At 39.0% G+C, this 23,775-nt stretch overlaps 1 protein-coding gene across 1 annotated transcript in view; it reads left to right on the top strand.

The window, feature by feature from the left end:
* LOC119733039 overlaps positions 1 to 23,775 on the top strand; it is a 149,281-nt gene that overhangs the window by 68,526 nt on the left and 56,980 nt on the right. The window contains 15 exon segments of the mRNA XM_038206623.1: positions 991 to 1,122; positions 2,459 to 2,663; positions 3,317 to 3,537; positions 3,819 to 3,935; positions 4,447 to 4,659; positions 5,170 to 5,209; positions 8,893 to 9,075; positions 9,885 to 10,045; positions 11,026 to 11,145; positions 12,846 to 12,935; positions 13,806 to 13,945; positions 14,231 to 14,393; positions 20,894 to 20,964; positions 21,743 to 21,897; positions 22,116 to 22,320. Of these exon segments, the coding sequence (XP_038062551.1) occupies positions 991 to 1,122; positions 2,459 to 2,663; positions 3,317 to 3,537; positions 3,819 to 3,935; positions 4,447 to 4,659; positions 5,170 to 5,209; positions 8,893 to 9,075; positions 9,885 to 10,045; positions 11,026 to 11,145; positions 12,846 to 12,935; positions 13,806 to 13,945; positions 14,231 to 14,393; positions 20,894 to 20,964; positions 21,743 to 21,897; positions 22,116 to 22,320 (2,216 nt within the window).

Here is a 23,775-nt window from a genome sequence, read left to right as displayed (position 1 = left end):
CGTACAGATATGCTGCCACATCTTGTTGTCAGTGTTGGTCAATGGCCCTTACATTTGAGGTCCTCTACATCTTGTTTCAAGTTAGTATCCCCCTTTAGTCATGGAAACAGTTGGACAATTAATTTAGGGTCATTTCCATGAAACAAGTTTGTATATAATTCTGGTTTTAATATTTCATGGAATGGGTTGAGATTGTTTGAGGCAAGTGTCATCAGTTTCATTCTGAGACTCAGCTGCACTCGTACCTAAGATTTCTTTTCAACCTCCCGGACTCCTTATGTGCCCCCCCCCCCCCAATCACAACAAAACACTTTCCCCTTTTTGTCGTTTTTTTATGCTAAGTATATGAGTACTTTTTAAAGTACGTATATGAACTGACAAAAAGTAGTTGGCCGATCAATTAAGCCCTACCGCGCACCAGGTAACAACACCCACACCTTTCCATTGCACACTACATGTTCTAGCTGAGCCCGTCAATATTCACACATGCAGAAATGTCAGACTTTGTGCAAGCATATCAGACAGTTATCATGGCTTTGACTGGTCAGAATATCTTGAGGCAGGGCTTATTGTATCAGTCTATTGCTATACATAGTAGCTTGTTAATAAGAGATGGTTCTCCATGAATGTACCCAAACAGCTTAATTATTTTACCCAATCCTTTGGGCTGCGTGTGCGATCAAGAGAGGCTGCTTTTTAATTACTTTTGAGAGCCTAGTGGATGGGACACACGCGCGTGTGCAGACAGGTTTGTGCGTGTAAAGCACGAAGTACGCACAACTATTTTTTTTTCTGAACGTTCATTTAAGCTATAGCATCTTCACATGAACGTCAAGCATCACAGACAATCAAATGTCTCTCCCCAGTGGTCTTTCTCACCTCTCCCTATTTTACCATGGAGGGGACACTTGTAGACAGAGCCAATTGTGGTATGTTGACATTGTGTTTCACTGACATCAAATAATGCAGTGTTTGTTTTATTACTGCTAGGTATAACCTCAATCTCTCAGCTAGCAAGCTTAGATGCTGGATTTGAGGCTGTGGCTCAGGCTCTTGGCTTACCATCTCGTCTAGTCTCGGCCTCACCTTGCCCACCTGTGATTCAGCCTAGTCAGTCTGGAGGTAGGGGTATTAGTATTATCCCGTGACCATAACAGGGCTTTAAGTTAAGCTAATTGAGGTGCCCATTGGTGGATCGGTTTCTTCATCACTGTGATGCTTCAAACATCCAAAGCTTGCTTCCATAAGATTTCGCACAATGCTTGTACTTTAGTGACATGTGTTTATTGATATTTTCAAAGCGAACGAAATACACATGCAGATGGAAATCCGAGATCCATGCGATTGGCACTAGGGAGTGGAAGCCTTCCTGTACATTTATTAAGCTATCAAGAAATGTCAGAGTAGACCCAGTGGCAAAAGTGGATCTTTGTATTCAAATAGCCATCCCTATGTTTTATTACTGGAAAAACTCCATTTTATCAACTGTATCACCTATAATCACTTAGAAAAAAAAGAAAAGGGAGGCCATTTTATATGCAGGGGGCATCAAGGTGGACTGACCACCCTCCACCTTTATCTCATGGAATAAAAAAAAAAAATGTTTTAATCAATTATTAAAACTTCTGGCTCGAAGTTACAAGCTATACATCCACACCCCTTACAGGGCTGCCAGCTTTTCGGCTTAAGCCAGAATTTTGGCTTGTTCATGTTTTGGTTGAAAATCTGTTATTTTATTTCATTCCTTCACAGGCCAGACAAAATTAATCCTTGTGTTGCACCCACGAACAAAATAAACATAAAAAGTAGATCTATGTATGTTCGTGGTACAGAACATAGGGCTTTTCCACATTTTGAGTTTTTGTATGTTTGTAGCTTTTTTTTGCGTCGTAAATGATCAGTTTCATGCAAGACAAAAGTTTCATGACAATTAGATATTTAGTTCTTTATAAATAACATGTTATGACATCGTAATGACGTCACAAGTTATTTTTTACAAATTTGTGCTCGTAATCATGACCTATTAAACATGTTACAAAGTGAAATAAGATGTTAGCAGGATTTGTTTGCTAGGCATTCCTTCCTTGCACTGGCATTCCTTCCTTAGAGTTAAAGAATATAACCATGTTAACATCGATTTACTCACTAGGAGTGGAAGTACCAAAGGTCAGATTCCCTGTTTTCCAACAAATCCTGAATTTGCCGCTCTAAAAGATGGCCCCACTACCAATTTCCTGACAAAAAAATAAGGTTTCAGTTTCCCTTTTGGATTAAACTTAACTAAAAGTGTTTCAAAATCGACATCCTTGTTCACGCTGCTTTTTTGTTTTTCAATTTCACATTTTCATGAACTGGAATTGTGCCTCATGTTTCTCAGACAGTGAATAAACAAAATTACACTTGTGATTTTCATTTAACTTTAGTCAATGTTTGTTGTTTTCCCTCTTGTTTCCCGTAGTGTGTCCACACCTCCCCTCTTTGCCCACACTTCAATCAGGGGGTGTATGTCACTATTCAGATGCCTGCCTAGGGGTGGAGTGCTGTCTAGCAGTAGACCTCGGCATCATCAGTCGTACCCTGAGGGCCTGGCTGATTGTAGACCCCTGTGATTTCAAACTGAGCGTTGGATTTGAGAACTGGAGTTACAATGTCACCCTTTTAAGGTATGTAGTTTGTTGTGTCGCCCCAACGAATGTTTCGGGAGACACGTATACCAGTCATCAATTCTGTATGTTTGCCCATCCGTACGTCAGTATGTCTGTCTGTCCGTATGTTAAAGTTTACGTTTAAATTTTCAAATTACTGTCATTGCCAAAGTATTCATCGGAATTCCATTGAACCTTAGACACAAGGGTAATTGAGTACAATGCAATTCACATACGTTTAGGTTACGTTTTTCACAAACATGTATAACTTCTCTACGCTTTCATGGATTTTGATGAAACCTGGATGCAGTGACCCTTGGGTGGGAATTAGGCACAAGTCTTCATCGGATGATTAAGGTGAAAGGCCATGTAGGGGTCATTGTTGATGAAGCAATGGTACGTTTTCCACAAACTTGTATCCAGTGACCCTTGGATGGGAAGACATTTGACTTTTCTTCTGAACACAAAACACAAATATAGGGATCGCCCGCGGAAAAGGGCGACACATGCGGTCCACGGACCATTTGCTTTGTGGGCTATTCATTGCGATCGAAAATGGTAAACATTGAAGCCTGCTCGAAAAATGAAGTTTACTTTTCCAAATACTCAAAATTTTACATGGAGATAAAACTGTGGGTGATTGTAATACAATATTTTTTAAATGTCTGCAGTTACAAGTGGGGCAAAGTGACAAGGGAAAGACTGAGTGATGCCGTCTTGCTCACCTTCACAATCGACAAGACCACAGACAACCGAAACTTCCTCCTCTCCTTCTCTCTGCAACTCTGCATCGCTGGAGGCTGTGCTCCTGATATTGTCATCCTTCAGGACTTCACTTCACCGATACCATTCTGTAATCCCAACGGCACTTTGGAGTGGGCTCAAGACTTGGGTAATCTTAAAATACAGGAGGCACGGATCATGGGAAGGGGGATAGGTGACCTTGTATCCTTTCTAGGCGATTGCGGAAAGCATGTTTTTATTTGTTTGTTCCAAGAATTGTGAACAAAAAGAAGTTTCAAGACCCTCTTCACCACTCGGCATTTGCCTAGATGTCTAGCTAAACAAAATAAATCAACAAAAAATAAAAAATAAAAAAAATGACAGAACAAAATGCAGTCCTACACAAAATTCGAAGTTGCATATTATCGCTATTAATCTGTTTCTGAATAGGTGATATTGGGGATTATGCTAGTGGCCTTGTGGTGAACCGTCTAAGTGTCAGCGCTGATGTTCTCCTACCTCAACCATGCAGTGGTCCACCAGAACAAATCACACCAGCAACCACAGGCAAGTTTATGGCCATAGACCAAAGCACATGCATTATCAACTTTAGATAGATTTGAGGACAAGTCTATCCAAAGTATTAGCAGGCGCTGTGCATTGTGCTTATCTTTAATTCCTGCTGTCAACATTTATAATGGCTTGACTATTTATATGATTATGGTTATTCATTTATACACCTGCATTACGTTTCCATAGAGAGGGCCAATAAAAGCCCACCTATATTGCGTTGGAAGCATCCATTACTAGAGTGGGGATATTTTTCACTTGATCCATGCAAATATAAATATTCATATTCTTAGCCAATCAGAATGCTCCGTCCAAATCTAGTAGCAAGTCCCATGCGGTGTGTACAAAGCAGGGTACAGAATGGACTCTTCTCTACAGTGCTTTGCCCATATTGTTTTTTTATTTTTGTTCAAATGTTTAGTTTCAGCCAGCAATACAAGGGCACAGTTTGGTCTTTTTAACCATTATCTTGTAATACAGTATAAAAATGTTTTGTGTTTTTTGACAGGCTGCAGTTTCCTTGCCGTACCATCAGCTGTCGCACCATTCTGTTCCCTGGATCAGTCCTGTCTTGGGGTTGGTTGTTGCTTGAACTTTGACCTGGGCATAGTTCAGAGGTCATTTTCTGTCTGGGTCAAGCTGGATCCCTGTGCTCGCACTTTCTCATTTGGATTTGAGAAATGGAGTCATGTTGAGACGATTGCCATACAAGTACTGCAGAGTAAGAAATATTCCATTGTCAACCTTTTTGTTTCAAAAGATGTTTTTCCCAATTAAATTGTTCAAATAGTGTAATTAATATTAACCAAAAGACCTTATGATTGATATAGTGACCTTATGATTGATATAGTGATTTTTATAATGAAGTTCGCTCACTGATTTGCTAGAAAAATCCTGCTTGAAACATTTCCCTTTGTTTTCCTGGTTCTTGGTTGGTTCTTCTCCTAAATACTCCGCAATTTGTCTCCTGTCTACCTTTTGTTCTCCTCTTGCGACGTATTCCTGGCGCGTGTGTTGCTTCCATAACAATACAACACTTTCAACCTGTGTGCATTCATTCTGAGACTGGTTGCTTTTTTGTTGGATATATACAAGTGTTCCCAATGTTGTCTCTGTTGAAAGTGAACTTTTTCCAAAGAGAAACTTTCAACTAACACTTGCATAGTGGTTTGAGATCCCTGTTAGAGTTTAATGAGAAACGTTATGGTTATTTTATTTCTTATCTCCCCAGCTCATTCCTTTGAGAAAAACTTGGGAGTTCTGAAAATCAGGTAAGATCGATCATACTTAGGTATGGTATTTTAAAATGCGCCACTATCTAATTAAAAATGATGCTCATGGCGCAAGAACAAATGTTCTGTGACATCGTGCAAAATAGTAAATCAGTAAAATGTGCCACTCTTGCAGTGCATCATCCGTTCTTGATAAAACGGTATCCAATAATAGAAGATCACAGATCAGTTCAAAGATCACAGGAAAACGCAATTCACATGGTTTGGTCTAAACTTTGTAGAAGTACATGTAAGAACAATCATCTCGACAATTCAATACTGGAAGCTCTGTGGTGGAACTTAGTACTAGTGATGCGGGTAACGTATAATTAGTAACATAGCATGAAAGGCAAAAGATACAGTCATATGACAGGTGACGACTTGGTCTAAACGTTTAAGGAAAAAAATGAACCTTTAAGCTAGGAAAACAAGTAAGATAGGGGTAATATCAAACAAACTGTATGAGTATTGGAGGTTCAAATTTGGAGGCAGAGACAGATTAACTTGAGCAGTTTTTCCTAACGGTCTGTCTCTGACAGAGTCGAGTAGCCAAGTGAAAGGACCGGTCACTGAACTAGATATTCCCTCCCCAAGGACATGTAGTTGACTGCAAGTTCTGCCGCCCACTCACGCTGCCAAACAACGAGCCAATTCTTCATGACCCATCAACCTAGGCCGGTGCGGATTAAGAAATAAAAAATGGGGGCCATACAATTCCTTCCCGTTACACATTTAAATATAACAAAACCAAGATATTGTGAGTACTCTGGAATTATTAAGTCTTCAGGGCAACTTTATATTGAGAAACCGATGAAAGATTAGGAATAGCGAGAGGCAGTTTGTTCCAAATATAAAAAGAAATGTCACCGATGGTATCAGTGACCAACTTATGGTCTGCTTCACACTCAACTTCAGACCAAAGACAAGCAGAAAGCAACCAAGGATAATTTTCCTTTACAGGAAGGATGATATTAATAGCCTATGTCTTTCATACCTCTTTCTTCAGCAGTAATACTGATCACCAATCAGTCCAAGACAACTGGAACGTGTTCGAGTCTGAAATAACCACATGTAGCTTGATAAATAAGCACATACCTTCTAAAATGTCCAGGGCCAAATCAGTCAAAACCATGGGTTACAGGAAAAGAGACAGCTGTCAAAACAAAGACTGTATAACAAAGCAAAGTCAACCCAGATATCATGTGATTGGTGAAACTTCCGTACCTTCCAGAAGGAGTAACAGAAGAAATGCACATGAAACTATGGGTCATTCCAAAACAATATGTTCAGTGATAATTCTGATACGTCAAACAAATCATTCCGGAAATGTATTAATGCCAAAAAACAGGGGCCTACTACCATCTCTTCTTTTAAGGCAGGTGGCAAAGTTATCTTTGATAGCAAGGGAAACGCGACTGCATTTAATTACCAATTCCCGTCTGTTTTCACATGTGAAAGAGTCTCAACCATGCCAGAGCTAGGCCAGTCTGTATTCCTTTCAATGGACCATATAAATGTCACACATGATGGGGTTATCAAGCTCTTGCAATTTTTGGAAATCCAAAAGGCAACTGGGCCTGATACTATTCCTGTCCGACTGCTGAAAGAGTTCACTGATAAGATTTCTCCAGTCCTGACAGTCCTAAGGACACAGGCATTGTTCCATCAGACTGGAGCGTAGCTAACATTTCACCCATCTTTAAGAAAGGAGATGGGAGTGTGCCGTCCAATTATTGCCCAGTCTCAATAACATCAATTTTAAGCAAGCTCTTGGAGCGCATCATCTTCAGCAACATCATGGAACATTACAATCAACATCACATTCAACATGGTTTTCGTCCAGCGAATTCCTTTGAAACACAATTGATAATAATGACTGAAGATCTAACCAAGTCCATCAATGATTATGAACAAGTTGATGCCATTGTACTAGATTTTCCAAGGCGTTCGAACGTTTACCACATCAACGGCTCATTCGGAAACTAGATAACTATGGTATCAGAGGCCCTCTCCTTTTGTGGGTAGACAATTTCTTAACTCAACGATCCTAACGGGTTGTTATCGATGGTCAAACTTCTGAGTGGGTACCCATTACATCCAGGGTACCCCTGGGTACCGTGCTGGGACCACTCCTTTTCGACTCATTTATCAACGATTTGCCATCTGGTACCACCTCCAATACGAGCAGCAGAATTTTGGAGTCTTTGTAGACGAACAAGTCGGTTGCAGGGTAGATGATTCAATAGAGAGTTACAGAAATCCAAACGGTTGTAAACAGGGCAGGCACACATGTAATCAATCAACTGCTTGAGTGAGATTAGCTTTTTTAAGGCAATCATCACATGCTTGAAATGGGAGTTGGTCTGTGGGGTTACAAATTAAATTCCCTTTTAACTGCTCTGACTCTGCAACTGCTTAAAAACCGTAGTTTAAAAAAAAACACCTTGTGATGTGGTATTTGAGTGCAAAGATTGGTTATTTATATCACACGAGTGTGAGTGGGCCACAGAATAATGTAATGCGTCTGTGTCCCATATGCTACGAGCGTAAGTCCAAGTGGGATAACGAACTTATCTTTAACCTTCAAAGGGCCGGGTTATTCTGACCATCTCTCAGCCGGCTCCCCCGCCCCCAAGATATCAGGCATCGATTGGCGAAAACATTTAAATCTCACAACATGCATTGATTAACTCATCATAAACATACCCTAGACATTTCATAACTCTGGGTCAAAGGGTTTTGGACTTATGCTAATTAATTATTCATATGTACGAATGGTAATTCTGCTCTGTGTACACGACGTTTACGGGAAAATTCAGTTTTCATGGCGTTTTTCGTAGCGCCGGTTTCGCTACGCGGCAACCCGTGGTCCATTTTTTATGTTTTTGGTATCAAAGGATGCGCAAAGCTTGAGGCAAAAAAGTCACAACAGTTTGGGTAGCGAAAAAAATTCCAAGGCTATCATAGACAAAGTTGGTGAGGGGGACAGATTCCACCCCCCCCCCCCGGCTTTTTAGGGTTAAGAAAACTTGACACCCAGCAAAATGCAACATGCAAGCTGGGATAATTTTTTAGTGGTCATCCATTTACAGCTAGGCGTGCAAATGTTGCACGTAAACACATACATCTTGGAAAAGCACAATATACTGAGTGTTATTGACCATGGTAAGAGGATAATATCACACTAATCTTGCAATGCATCGACCAATAAGGATTGAGGATTCAAGGTTGCTAGAAAACAAAAATCCTTCTCACACCTACTGTATGATATAAGTGACAGACTTCATTGCTGACACGGGCGTTCTAGCCAGACGGACTTGTGGGGTGATAGCATTGTGTTCCCATTATCCCTTTTTCTAAAGATTCCCTTCTGGGGTGATGTTTTTCCATTGTGTAAAAAGTGGGGTGATGTGTCCTGAAAGGAACATCACCCCACAAGGGTGGTCTGGTCAGAACGCTTCACTCAGCGTACTGTGCCGGTATGTACATGACAGCAGCGTATGTCAAAAACACAAAGAATCCTTGACAGCGCATTACTCAATGCATGTGATGTGAACAATAAATATGTAAACTGAGGCTCTGGGTACCTTTTTTTCCCTCACCACAGAAAGAACACTTAGTTTCTTAATTTCCATGCTACATTTGACTTGAACACTCTTCTACAATTGTCTATATGCACGTAGGTATGATGTAGAGCGGCCCCACAGTACTATCTATGACGTGGATCTGGACATCAGCTTGTGTTGGCAGGGTGTGTGTGATGAACCCATCGTCATTCTCAGAGATGTGATGTTCTCAGAATCTGAGTGTGCTGTTCAAGGAGGAGGCAGCAGCTCGAGGAGGAAGAGAAGAAGTGCGGACGACCTGTAAGTGGACCAAAAAAGTGTTTAATCAGCACATAAGCTATTTCATTTCAAAAGTAAGGTGGACACTGCACACTTCTCATGAGCAAATGTGTAAAGTTAAAGGAATCTAAAAAAATAATGCAGCGTGACGTTGCGAACAAGAAAAAACTTGTTGATAACAAGTTTTTTTCTTCAGAGGCTATTGTTGTTGTTCGCATAAAGAGTCAAGCCCTACCTTTTTTGATATACATGTTATGAATTTTTATATGCCTCCACTATCTCTCCGCAATCTCCTACACTGTCACAGGTAAAGACCAAAATGTTAAGCCCAAATTTATAACACTGTATTGCATTGTATTTATTCCCTGAAATATTCATAAATTGTTCAGTGCTGGGAAGGTTTTCGGTGGTAGGGGGAGTAACAGGCAGGGTAAATTCCAGAGCCGTATATACAGAGACTTGCGACAAATTCAGACTCAGCGTGCGACTACTGTGTACGAATTATATATGTGCACTGATGCTTAATCCAAATAAATGGGTCTCATCTTTCTCATTGACTTCATTTACCTGTCTCTAATAATAGACATAATTTCCGACTTGAGTACCTATTTGTCGGTAGATACGTGCCTTATATAAGACTCCGGTATTATTATTAATATTAAGAATAACTGTCATTCACATGGTAAAGGATGTCATTTTAGGGAAGTTTTAGACAGTTTTTGTTAAGGTGGCTTGTCAAAACTTTTCACCATCACATCTCAGACCCACAGCCTGATTTGGAGGTATTCATTCTTATTACCATTTTCTTGGTGAACTCCATGTAATGCTAGTGAATCTGCTGAGGGAATAGACAGCATGGAAGACCTGTCAGCTAATCTTATAGACAAGGCCAGGGCCTACTTTAAGACCATTCTTAGTGAAGGTTCCACCTCATATTCAGCGGAGGATAACGCCATGACTAAGCTGCAGCCAGAGAAAGCCGTCAAGCCCAGTAAGTTTCATTCTTATTAGTCTGAAAAGAGTTTTGGTAAGACCTACAAATATTTGTATTAGCGGGTGTTGGACTCAGATGTCTTAAAGGGGATCTAAATTAACTTGGTGTAAAATTTTGCCATTCACTGCTGCAATTTATTAATGGATCAGCGAGAACCTGGCTGCATTAATACAGTCTTGCCTGACATGAAGTTTACGAATTTGAAAATTATATGCCAAGTTGTATCCCTGGGAAAATGTATTTGTTTCAGTAGACCAGGCCCGTTGCTATTGAGGCTCCCGACGAGCAACTCATCCCCCTTATGCCTGGAGCTGGCGACGGGGCTGCAATAGAGTCCATGCACAGTGAACTCCCATTAAGTCAAATTTGGATAACTCAAATCTCCATTTATCTCTGAGCAATACTCTCCATACCCCGTCAAGAGAATAGGATTTTATGTGAATAAATACCTCCGTTACTCGAAGTGCCGGTACTGGTACCTCCATTTATCTTAATTTTTTTCGCTGCCATTGTCATTGGAATCCAGCCCGTAACCGCAACAAATCCTAGCTTTCCAGTAGGCCTGATTGCTACCGCAGGCCCAATTGTAGCCTGCAAGCTGGCAGGCCAATTGCTGGCTCTTTCGGTAGCCATGTGGCCACGTGGAAAACATTTGCAGAAGCGCATGCAGCAGAGCCTGATCGCTACTGCTGGCCCAGTTGCAGCTGATGCGTCCTCTTACGATTAAATAGGCCCGATCATGTGAATGCAAATCGGAAAACTCCGAGCGTGGTGCGGCAATATCCATAAACAAACGACATAAAATAAAGAATAGTCACACGCAGTTACACAAATTGAATGGTTTATTGTTACGATTATCTGCAGAGCAGACGCGTTTAGGTAAGAACAAAATTGAATTTCCGTAAAATTATGATTTGTGACTAATAAAATTCACAATCAGAATTAAAAAAAACAGTCTAGCTTTGTCATTGTTACAGGGATTGCTGAATCAGGGACAGCAAGCCGTCGCTCCATGGGTCTTCTCATCTTTGGTGATGAAGATGAAACTCCAGTTACCAGGAGAAGAAGAAGGGACCTGTCACTCTCAGTGACTACAGGTAATGATACAAGATGAATGGAATAATGAGTGATGAGCAGGAGTCTGTATTCCATGGGGGTTTCTATTAACCCTGTTTGTTTCTGCATTCAATAGGGGGTGTTAAACAATAGAGGAAAATTGGGTTCCCAATTCCCGAAGGTCCCCAATTTGGCGATTTGTACAAAACATATTGGAGGTCGTCCTAAAAAGTACAAACAAAAGAGGGACAATAGGGGGTCCCCGATTGCAGGCAAATACACACTTGGATGCCTGTATAAACACTGCCTTGTGGGCTACCGGAACAATGGGAGGTACCCCACAAGGACATTTTGTGACCTTGTGGGGTACTAAAGTGGTACCCCACAAGTTTTTCACGAAATAGATATATAGATTTTACAAAAAAAAATAGGAATTTCAAAGGTGGGTTGATCCCTCCCAAATTAAAGAGTTATAGAAAAGGGATATTAAGTCTGAATTTCAGCCCATGAAATTAATTCTGGTTAAAATGTGAGCATTTTGAGATAAGTGCGCGACATTGCAAAATGTTAGTACACGAGAACAAAGGAAGTACCCCACTTCTATGCCTGTGTAAGGGTTGGTGTGTGTGAACGTATAAACACTGCCTTATGGGTTATTGTGTGTGTGGGTGTGCAAGTTTATCGTGTAAATCGAGGACGCACACTTGCAACACCATCGATAAATCGAGGGCAAAAACCAAATGGAGGACTCCTCGGTTTGGAAAATGTATACAAAACCAATGAGAGCTGTTGTGAAAAAGTTAGTAGTACAAACAAAGGAAAAGGGAAGAGGAGCAAAAGAAAATCCTCGATTAACACAATAAATAAACATGCTAGTGCGTGCGTGTGTTATATTTTGGTTAGGTTAACTCATGTCAGCACGATAACTTGAGAAATACTTCACTTAGGAATTAGAATTTTGGTTTCTGGGTTGTTCTTTGTAGTCTTATAAACCTATTCCTTTTGGGGCTGACAGGTCAAAGGTCAAGGTCACCATTTTGCTAAAACAATAGAAATCTTGTCAACGTGGTAACTTGAGAATTACTTTACTTAGGAACTTGGAAATTCGGTTCGTGGGTTGTTCCTGGTAGTCTTTAAGAAGCCTGTTGCGTTCGGGGCCGACAGGTTAAAGGTCAAGGTCACTATTGCTAAAACAATAGAAATGTCAGCACCAATGCTTGAGAAATACTTCATTTGGGAACTTCTAATTTCGTTTGTTGGTTGATCTTGGTAGTCTTATCAAGCCTAGTGTTTTGGGGACCAAAAGGTCAAAGGTCAAGGTCCCTACTGTAAAAACAATAGAAAGGGACACTGACTGAAAAAAACTGCAAGCGTGACAGGGGGATTGCGCAAGTCTCACTTGCAGTATTTGTTTACTATTTACTAAGCGTGAATGCGTAGTAGACTATCGCACTAGTTACCAGCACGCTAGTCTACTACGCATGCACTTTAGGAAGCAATCGTGGAACGCCTGAGCATCACTCTAACAGGTTGCAGCGTAGCTTCATTTGGGTCAGACATGCAGGGCTTTAATAATGATTCTCCAACCTGAGATGTAGCTGAAGCGAGAAATTAACCTGAAGTGAGAACATAATGAACTTGAAGTTTGGTAAATGTGTCACATCTGCTTGGTTACAGGTACAATTACATGTCAGCACTTTTAATGATGTACAGTCCAAGTGGTTTGCCTGTTTTCTTTCAGGAGGAGCTAGTTTGTTTGATCTTAGTCTTAGTCCTGGCGCTGACTCGGGCACGTGGCAGGGAGATGTCATTATTGGGGGAGGATTAACACGTATGTACATTTCAGTTATAGATCTTCAGCAAAAAAAGTAAAATGCATTTCTAGTGTACCAAAATAAGATTTTCCCTGCACAAAAAATCTCTCAGAGACTCAAGTTTGTTGCCAAAACATGTTCTTGTAAATGCATTAAAAGGTCAATGTTTTTTCCCATATTGTCATTTGTCAAACGTCACATGAGTCATTTCTCATTAAAACCAGTCCTGGCACTCATTTCTTATACAGATTTTTTTCACAAGGGTATAATTATTTCAATTTATTCAGTATTCAAGGTAATATATAACATTTGCAAACATAAAAAAACAAATAATTATGAAATACGTTACTTGACTGTGAGTGAATAATAGTCTCAAGCATCCTATAAAATCATGGCACCTTGCGTGGTCATTTTCAAGAAAAGTGGAATGTTTCTATCAATTTCCAAATATGGTTTGGCGACCATCTATGGAAAGAAACTGACTTTTTTTTACAAATACTGCCCCCAAATTACCAAATTTAGTAGTAATCGGCTACACTTTCGTGAACGGGTAAAAGCCAACTAGTGTGGTTCCCTGACCAGAAGGTCAGAGAACCAGACTTCAAGAACAACCTTTTTTTCTTGATTTTCCAGCATCTATGAGCACAATTTTCTAAACACGTCAGTGTTATTTGCTATAAAATATTAACCCAAGATCCATCCTTTTCTGAAAAGTTAATGATGTATAGTACCGTTAAAGTGCAGGTTATACATTGAAACGTCTTGTGATAATATGAAACGGATGCGGGATATAGATTGTGATGAGTTTTTCATATCCTTGGTGGTAGCGGCTTTTGCCGATCCTACGGAATTAGGTTTAATTTTATTGATCCACTGACCTCCAACAGAGAAAGGTTTGGATGCTCTTTGTGGACGTATTGCCAACATGACCATAGGGGAGTTAGAAGCAATGCTGGATCTTCAGAATATCGACCCATTGACTGTGGTTCAGTTGATGAAGGAACTACGTGCTCTCTTCAGAACATTTGTAAGTTAAAGTTCAAGTCTCTTCTAATCTACTTTCCGTAAACTGCAGACGTGTTCATTGGATAACACTTTCATTTGTAATTTTTGGTTTGCTTGTGCTAAACAGAGAATCTTAATTCAAAGGATGTATGCAAGCACAAAAGCCATAATCCTTGCTAACCCGCGAAATACGCTAAGAGTTGGCACTGAACATTTTGCCGTTGTGAGCTTTGATTCTTTGCTAATGGTAACAGAGCCAGCAATTTGAAACCCTTCATTTGCAATCATATTTTTTTTTGATTGGAAGATTGAGGAGTTCATCGATGTTATCCTCAACGGCAAGGCAGATGACAACTTTAAGCAGTTCGATGTCATCCTGAGTGGGACGATTCATTTCCCGAGAATACATGCCACGTTTTTAAAAGCGAGATGGGGCATGCTGGTCGGTGGATTTATCTACCTAGAATTTAGTAAGTACCATCATGAAGCGTGCTTAGTTTATAAATATGATTTAACATAAATTAACTAATTGCTCCAACTTTTAATTTTGAAAAAAATAGTCAACTAGCAAAAAAAACTGGTCTCGTTACCTGACAACAGGGATACTTATTGTGAAGTGCTTTGAGACCTTTGGTATAAAACGCTTTTCGCTTGAAAACGAAAAAGCATTGTTTCTGTTCTGATTTTTAAAAATCTTTTTAGCTGTTTCGGTGTACACACCTCAACAGCTCTTGTTTTTGTTATATTTTACTCTTCCCCTCCCCCCAAACTTTTTCCCATAGGAAGCGTGTTTTCGTTCTAAAGGTCACTTTTGGACTTTTTTCAAGCCTATCGACTTCAAACCTGGCACACACTTAGACCACCATCTAAAGACGTATGCCGAATCATGACGTCATCACGTGTTACGTGACGTCATCCTAAATGTGCATATTTTAAGGTCCTTTATCTACAGAACCGGATGTACGATTGGGTTCAGACTCGGTATGCAGATATTCCAGGACGTTGTATAGACAAAAAATGCAGTGACGCAACGATGATGTCATCATGTGATTTTATATAAATTATAAATGTTTTGACCTTTTTAGCCAATCCCATCAACGGAACGTGGTAAAGTTAAAATTCTTTTTGTAAAAGGTTTGTTAGGTCATAGATAGATGCACAAAATTTCGTAAAATGTGTGACGTCATCAAAAACGTTATTTTTTGATTCCATCGAAGGGTATGTTTGATCGTTATGAAACTGGTGGGAGGGTAGGTATTGATAAAAGAATTCAAATTCTGAAGTGAAGTCATCATCACGGCATCATCTGATTTTTTATTGGCTGTTTCGGCACTTTTGCCGAAACAGCCTTTGTTTTCGTTAAGATTTTTGGCTTTTTCGCAATTTTGCGAAAAAGCCTTTGTTTTTGTTCTCATTTTTTTGGCTTTTCCGCAAAGTTGCGGAAACGCCTTTGTTTTTGTTCTCATTTTTTTTTTTTTTTTTGGCTTCTTCTTTTTGTCGCCTAAACCCCGTAGACTTTGTGCACGTTTTTTTCTCAACGCCACTTTTGGCATTAATCTTTGTCATACATCATTCAAAGTTAGCATAGCATAGTCCCTATAGCAAAGATGTGTCCCGAAGATTGACGTCATGGTGACGTCATCGACTAATTTATTATAGATTTTTGAATATTTAATTTTTCCCATAGACTTTGTACACAGAAATTTAAAAAAAATTGTCGATTTGCAAAGGGCATTTTTGACTCTTTGCCAGTAGTTCGTTTACACCAATCTTTGTCCAAGCAACGACCCTAATTTAAACAACATTGTGTAATGATGACGTCATGATGACGTCATCAGGTGTGTATTTATAGGCAATTAAATTGTGACACTTTTAATATTCAAAAATGCATAAGAAATCAACCGTACGCGTCCGCAGCATTTTGTTGCTGGCAAGTGGTAGAATAGGTTGAGGTCTTTATTTCATTCAGTGTGCGTGAAATCACGTGACCCTTGCTTCCGGTCGAAAAAGGCCCAAACCGGAAGTGGCTTATCATTTAAAAGTGGTAATAGATATGAACTTGCTTTTAACGGTGTTAGTCTTTTGGCTGACAGTATTCTTCAAATCATCTACCGATGACGTCATGCAATCTTCGAGCGCCCTCTAGCGACAGGTTGAAAATTAGCAAAAATGTATTTTGAATAGATGTCTGTGGCGAAGTTTGTCGCAATCGCCTAAATATTGGTGTATATGATGACCTTGACCCAATTAAGACGTGTGCGAAGTTTTAGGCAAATGACGTCATCAGACCGGAAGTTACAATAAAAAGACCCTTTTTCATTTGAAAATTCCTGAAAAATCAACCATGGCAGTTTTTATATTTGTTTTTACTTTAATTGTCGATTGAAGAGTAGGTCTAAAACATGTTTCGAGGCGATAAGCAAACTCGAACATACCCTGCGCACGCTTAAAACTTCACGTTGACAATACCTCTGCTTCAAAACATGCACAGGACAGGACGTCCACAATGTACATGTATATGTACATGCACGTACGTTGTACATAGGCACATACATCGTATGTCAGTCAGCCTGCAGCGCACGTGTTGCTAAGGTCAAATCCTGTCCACAGTGACCGTTTTAGCCGATTTTCGGCTAATTTGACAGATTTTATGTTCATGCATGCGCATAGACAGGGACGTATTATAGCACTCTTGGCATTAATCTTTTTCAGATATCATTGAAAGTTTGCATAAGCATAGCTCCTATAGCCAAGACGTGTCCCGAAGAGTGACGTCATGGTGACGCCATCAAGTGATTTATTATGGATTTATGAATAATTAATTTTTCTCATAGACTTTGTACACAGCTTTCTCCACAAGTCTTTCCCTATACAACACTGCTATATCTTACTGAGTAGTTCTGAACTTCGGCTGAGAATTACTATGAGAAGGAAAAAGAAATTATATTTTTTTTACGCCTTTCATTTTATTGAAAATATTCCCAAGAGTTAGAATAGCAAGTAATATTTTATAAAAATGTTTCAGTTTAAAGGAAAATCACGCATTTAAAGGTGCAGTTTTTCTGCTGTGGGATTTTTAACCTATTGACTTTGTACACGTTTTCAAGCCACCATTTTCATATTTTGGCGATCTGGAATCGTCATCAAAGTTACAGCCAAGGAAGACCCTCATACAAAAATTATGCCAAGACTATGACATCATGATGACGTCATCATCAAATGATTTATTATGGATTCATGAATAATTAATTTTTCTCATAGACTTTGTACACAGCTTTCTCCACAAGTCTTTTCCTATACAACACTGATATATCTTACTGAGTAGTTCTGAACTTCGGCTGAGAATTACTATGAGAAGGAAAAAGAAATCGTATTTTTTACGCCTGTCATTTGATTGAAAATATTCCCAAGAGTCAGAATATCAAGTAATATTTGATAAAAATGTTTCAGTTTAAAGGCAAATCACGTATTTAAAGGTGCAGTTTTTCTGCTGTTGGATTTTTAACCCATTGACTTTGTACACGTTTTCAAGGCACCATTTTTATAACTTGGCGATCTGGAATCGTCATCAAAGTTACAGCCAAGGAAGACCATCATACAAAAATTCTGCCTATACTATGACGTCACGATGACGTCATCACCTAATTATTTATTGATTTTTGAAAATTTACGTACATATTGTGAAGTCTTATATCTACAGAAATGTAAGTCCGATTGGGTTGAAACTTGGTATGTGGCTATACCAGGATGTGTTATAGATTAAAAATGAAGTGACGTCATGATGACGTCATCCTGAGATTTTATATGAATATTTATTTGTTCGGACCTTTTAGCCATATCTCCCGAACGCAACATGCAAAATGCAAAATTCTTTTGACAGATTTTATGTTCATGAATATTCAGTGCATATTATTGATTAAAAAAAATCATAATGCGGAAAAGCCCTATGTTCTGTTGCAAACAGACAAAGACCTCTAGTTTTTTCTTTCTTCTTCTTTTTGTCGCCTAAATCCCATAGACTTTGTGCACGATTTTTCTGCTCACCACTTTTGGCATAAATCTTTGTCATACATCATTCAAAGTTAGCATAAGCATAGTCCCTATAGCAAAGATGTGTCCCGAAGATTGACGTCATGGTGACGTCATCGGCTATTTTATTATAGATTTTTGAATATTTAATTTTTCCCATAGACTTTGTACACAGAAATTTTAAAAAAATTGTCGCTTTTCCAAGGGCATTTTCAACTCTTTGCCAGTAATTCATTTACACCACTCTTTGTCCAAGCAAAGACCCTAATTCAAACAACATTGTGGAATGATGACGTCATCCTGCGTTTATTTATAGGCAATTAAATTGTGACACTTTTAATATTTAAAAATGCATAAGAAATCAACCGTACGCGTCCGCAGCATTCTATTGCAGGCAAGTGGTAGAGTAGGTTAAGGTCTTTATTTCATTCAGTGTGCGTGAAATCACGTGACCCTTGCTTCCGGTTGAAAAAAGCCAAAACCGGAAGTGGCTTATTATTTAAAAGTGGTAATAGATATGAACTTGCTTTTAACAGTGTTAGTCTCTTGGCTGATAGTATTCTTCAAATCATCTTCCGATGACGTCATGTAATCTTCAAGCGCCCTCTAGCGACAGGTTGAAAATTTTCAAAAATGTATTTTGAATAGATGTCTGTGGCGAAGTTTGTCTAAATATTGGTGTATATGATGATCTTGACCCACTTAAGACGTGTGCTAAGATTTAGGCGTATGACGTCATCAGACCGGAAGTTCCGTTGAAAAGACCTTTTTTTTTCAAAAATTGCTAACAAATCGATCCGTACAGATATAATCTTGAATTGCCCAGAAAATGATAGCGAACATTTACCTCAACAGTGCCAAGTTCCCAGCTTGTCAAATTGTTCACACAGTTGACGCGATGTCGGCAAAAAATACCCTTACGCAAGTTGCGGTAGAGAGCTGTAAAACATGCACAGGACTTCCACAACGTGTATAGCACATGCACGTACGTTGTACGTACGCACATACATCGTATGTCAGTTAGCCTGCAGCGCACGTGTTGCTGAGGTCAAATCCTGTCCACAGTGACCGTTTTAGCCGATTTTCGGCTAACTTTGACAGATTTTATGTTCATGCATAGTCAGGGACGTATTATTGATAAAAAAAAAATCATAATGCGGAAAAGCCCTATGTTCTGTTGCAAACAGACATAGATCTCTAGTTTTTTCTTCTTCTTTTTCAGCCATTTTGCCCATAGCATTTGTACACGTTTTTTTGTCACCGGCACTTTGGGCACTAAAATCAATCCGATTGACTTTATACTTGGCACACACTTAGACTAGCATCTGAAGTTGTGTGCCGAACATTGACATCATCGCGACGTCATCATGAGTCACGTGACGTCACATTATATGCGATTTTTCTGTTTTGACCATTTTCTAGCAGAATTCGGCTAGATCTGACAGATTGGGCTATATCTCAGATTAGGTTGAAAAATGGTATGGACCTAAACCGGAATGTGTTATAGATGAAAATTTAAGTGACGTCACGATGACGTCATCACCTGACATGTGACGTCACAATATAGGTGCATACTTTGAAGGCCTATATCTCCATGACTACAGGTCCGATGGGGTTGAAACTTGGTATGTACCTAAACCGGGATGTGTTATAGATGAAAATTTAAGTGACGTCATGATGACGTCATCACGTGACATGTGACGTCACAATATGAGTGCATATTTTGAAGGCCTAGATCTCCATGACTACAGGTCCGATGGGGTTGAAACATGGTATGTACCTAAACCGGGATGTTTTATAGATGAAAATTTAAGTGACGTTACGATGACGCATCACATGACATGTGACGTCGTCACGTGGCATTTGACGTCATATTCAAAATTGCATATTTTGAAGGCCATTATCTACAGAACTACAGGTCTGATTGGGTTGAAACTTGGTATGCACCTAAACTGGGATGTATTTTAGATGGAAATTTAAGTGACGTCATGATGACGTCATCATATGACATGTTACGTAGTATCGAATGTGCATATTTCAAGGCCAATATCTACAGAACTACAGGTCTGATTGGGTTGAAACTTGGTATGTAGTAAAACCGGAATGTGTTATAGATGAAAATTGAAGTGACGTCACGATGACATCATCACGTGACATGTGACGTCATACTAAATGTGCATATTTCGAAGGCCAATATCTACAGAACAACTGGTCCGATTGGATTGAGAGTTGGTATGTACCTAGACCGGGATGTGTTATAGATGAAAATTGAAGTGACGTCATGATGACGTCATCATTGGCTACGTGACGTCTCGTTAAAGATTAATAGATTTGATCTTTAAAAATCAGTATAAAATCGACCGTGACAGACCTGAACATGATTTTTGCGGGAATTGATAGAATTATCGAGGGTCTTCATTTTTTAAATATGTGCAAATAAATCACGTGACCTATTCTTCTGGTTGAAACCGGAAGTGCTTTGTTATTTAAAATTGGTGAAAGACGTGAACTTGCTTTCAACGAGGTTTGCTCTGGCTTAGTTGATCTTTACCATAATATTATAGTAATAGATGAAACTTTATGTGACGTCATCATGACGTCATCACGTGACATGTGACGTCATAATTCAAAGCCCTATGAGAATGGAATCACATGTTATATGCCACCATTTATTATAAACAGAACTACACATCCTTCGTTGATGGAACACATGTCACATGTCACAAAAAGCTACCGAAACAGCCCTATGTTTGTCCACAAACATATGTCTAGTTAATTTTTAAAATTTTAATAGTTTCTTCTAATTACCAAAAATTACATAAAATACGATCCGATCGACTTCAAACCTGGCACACACTTAGACAACCATATAGAAGTTATTGGTAGAAGTGCTATAATATTTGTCTCATACTATCGATGTTTCTTTTCCTTCTTGTTTCAGCCATTGAAGCAGGAGGATTCTTTGACATGGAGATACCACTGTCTGTTGCCCTTGTGTCCATGAAAGCACAGGTAGTATTAGAAAATTGAGACTATTTCATTCCCAGTACATTATTGCACAGGTCTTGTCGTTATAAAGATTCAAATTACACTTGAAAAAAATGAAAAAAAATAAACAAAAAAAATAAAAGATATACATCCTCCTAAACCGTCCTGATTTCAGGGTTTTTTTTCTCAAAATGGTGATTATCATAACTTTTCCTTTATTCCCCTACATGACAGACAAGAATAGGTTGATATCTAAATGGTAAACAAAACCCTGCAGGCTACACTGCTATTTAATGCATGAATTCTGGTGTATGGCCATTTTGATTCTTGTCCTATGTCACCAAAGAGGTCGAGGGATGTTTCATACTTGGGATATGGGAAACAAGCTCTTCAAGTTTGAGATAGAATATTCTGTTTTTATTTCTCAGTGGCGGCATGAAAGCTGAGCGCCAGCGCTGTAAAAACATTTCTTTTATCGGAGACTTTAATTTCAACATGTCTTCTCTTTCTGGTGGCAAACACAAAAACTGAACCAATCTAATCTAAACCACAGGATGTTGGCTATTGCCTCACATTTCCAACCACCTTTTGGTGTCTTATAGGAGTATATTTATATGCCTTTATCTAGCCTACACTTTTACAGACCCAAGACCGTGTACAGTGTAGCGTGTACTATAGTAGCATGCTGAGTATATTAACAAGTTCTATGTACATGTAAATGCTTTAGAGATATCCAGGAGCAGTTTTACTTTGACACAAAGAAGATAATTTGAAATGTTGTATATCCTTATACTTTCTATAGGCTGGCATAACACCTATGGTAGGTGCATATGCACGTGCTAGCGTTTCTATTGGATTCATCCTGCATGGTGAGTTGGAACTGACTGCTTATATTCTACACACTAGCTTCCCGACTGTAGCTGAGATTCTCTTCTCCAAGTTCCCACTGGATGTTGGGTAAGTGGAGTGGGAATTTGCAATTTAAGTATCCTGCAAAACCATGGGAAATTCTATTATTTTATTACACCTGTCACACCCCAAGATAAAATTTAATGTTTGACATAATCCTCACTGAAGAGCAATGACACCTTTTTCAAGCATATTATTTAAAAATTAAACACAGAAAACAGAAAAAATGAGAATTTAATACCCTTCTTTCCTTACCACAATATCAGATTAAAGATGGATATTGAAATGATTCCTCTGATCATTCGGCTGAGAGCTTTGGTGACGTTGAAGATCCCTTTCTTTGGAAGAAAAACTCTGTTCAAGAAGGACATATGGCGCTACCAAACTCCTGCTATACACAGTAATATATTTGCTATTCACACCAAGCAGCCTGATACATCCCCTCCGGAGATTGAAGCATACTCAACACCAGTGGTAATCAGTTATTACATGTACATCCGTGCTATTTTTTGGTCATCCCTGACCTTTGGCAACTTTAAACTTTGATCTTTGTATTCTCTTTCAAATGCTCCAGAGTTGTACTCAAGTCCTGGAATTTCAATCAGAAACCAATCACAAGTCATTTGGTATCACGTAAAGTTCTATTCAAAGGAAATTTGGCAGACGTATTCCCTTTTAAATTATGGCCCTACTTGTGATTTGACTTGTGATTGACTTGTGATGGACCCAGCTCAAACACAAGTCTGGAATAGCCTTTATCCAATGAAATCCTGGCTAGAAGAGACTGTAATGAGCCAACCCTTTAGTCGCTGATGCATGTAAATCATCCAGTCTAATTATTCCCTGGAGTGCCCAAAACTGCCACAGCACTCTGTGGTTTTATGAATTCATCAGTCGATAAAACACAATTTAATACAATGTTGTGCAGTTTACTAATGGGTTAAAATAAACATGCTTACACACAGAATTATATGGGAACATCAGGCATTCCCAGATTGTTTCCATGTTTTGTTTGTTCCGGTTTGTACATCGGTGGCTCTTTTGAAAATTGGTATCTCTCTTGAAACATTGTAACTGTTCCTGGTTTTTATCTGATTCTCCTTCAAAAGATAACGTCTTTGTTCCCGTATCAGTTTTTGAAGCTTTGCGTGAGTAATTACATTCAAAATAATTCAAAGTAAAAGTTCAAAGTACAAGTTCAAAGTACTTCCAATTATTTACAGGGATGTAAGTCCTCCTGCAGTGGACCTGTATAAGGGTACGCGGCATCTTGAAAATAATAGTGAGGCAAATAACTCAAACAAACATGGCGGTAAATGGATTACTAACCTCGAATTCCCTCGAAACATCAATCCAATTCAATTTCAACTCAATTCAATTCAAATCAATGTATTTTTAACCATCATGATTAAAAGCATGACATTTCTACATCCAGTGTGTTAAAAACAGTTTATTTTCCGTTTTCTAGGTAGGTCATGTCTCATTGTATTTTGAAGAAGGATCTTAGAATATAAAGGCCTCAAGCAGTGGCCGAACTGAAGTTTCCGTGTAGTACTCAATTGTAGTTAATGCTGCAGCACCGCCCTCAAACTTCAGACTTTCTGTTTTCACATTTCCATCCATGGCGTTTATTTGGTAGGAACTACTTACATTACAAGGCTATCCGTAAAATGTCATTCGCAAAGGACTTGTCGTTTCCCATAAATAATTAAGAGGAACTGGAGCCTGATGCGAACATGAAGACATTTCTCAATGGTTGAGTACTGTACCTCAAAATGATACGGGCCTTCGAAACACCCGTCTATTAGTTGAACTGATTTGTAGTCTACTTACACGGAAACTTCAGTTTGGCCGCTGTTTTAGGCTTTATATTCTAAAATGCAATAAGAAATGACCTACATATGGGTCATTCTATAAATTTAGGGT

The sequence above is a fragment of the Patiria miniata genome, unplaced genomic scaffold, assembly GCF_015706575.1.
Source record: "Patiria miniata isolate m_02_andy unplaced genomic scaffold, ASM1570657v1 HiC_scaffold_1, whole genome shotgun sequence".
NCBI classification, from domain to species: Eukaryota; Metazoa; Echinodermata; class Asteroidea; order Valvatida; family Asterinidae; genus Patiria; species Patiria miniata.
Note: the sequence above shows the minus strand (reverse complement) of the source record. Positions and strands in the feature narration are given on the sequence as shown.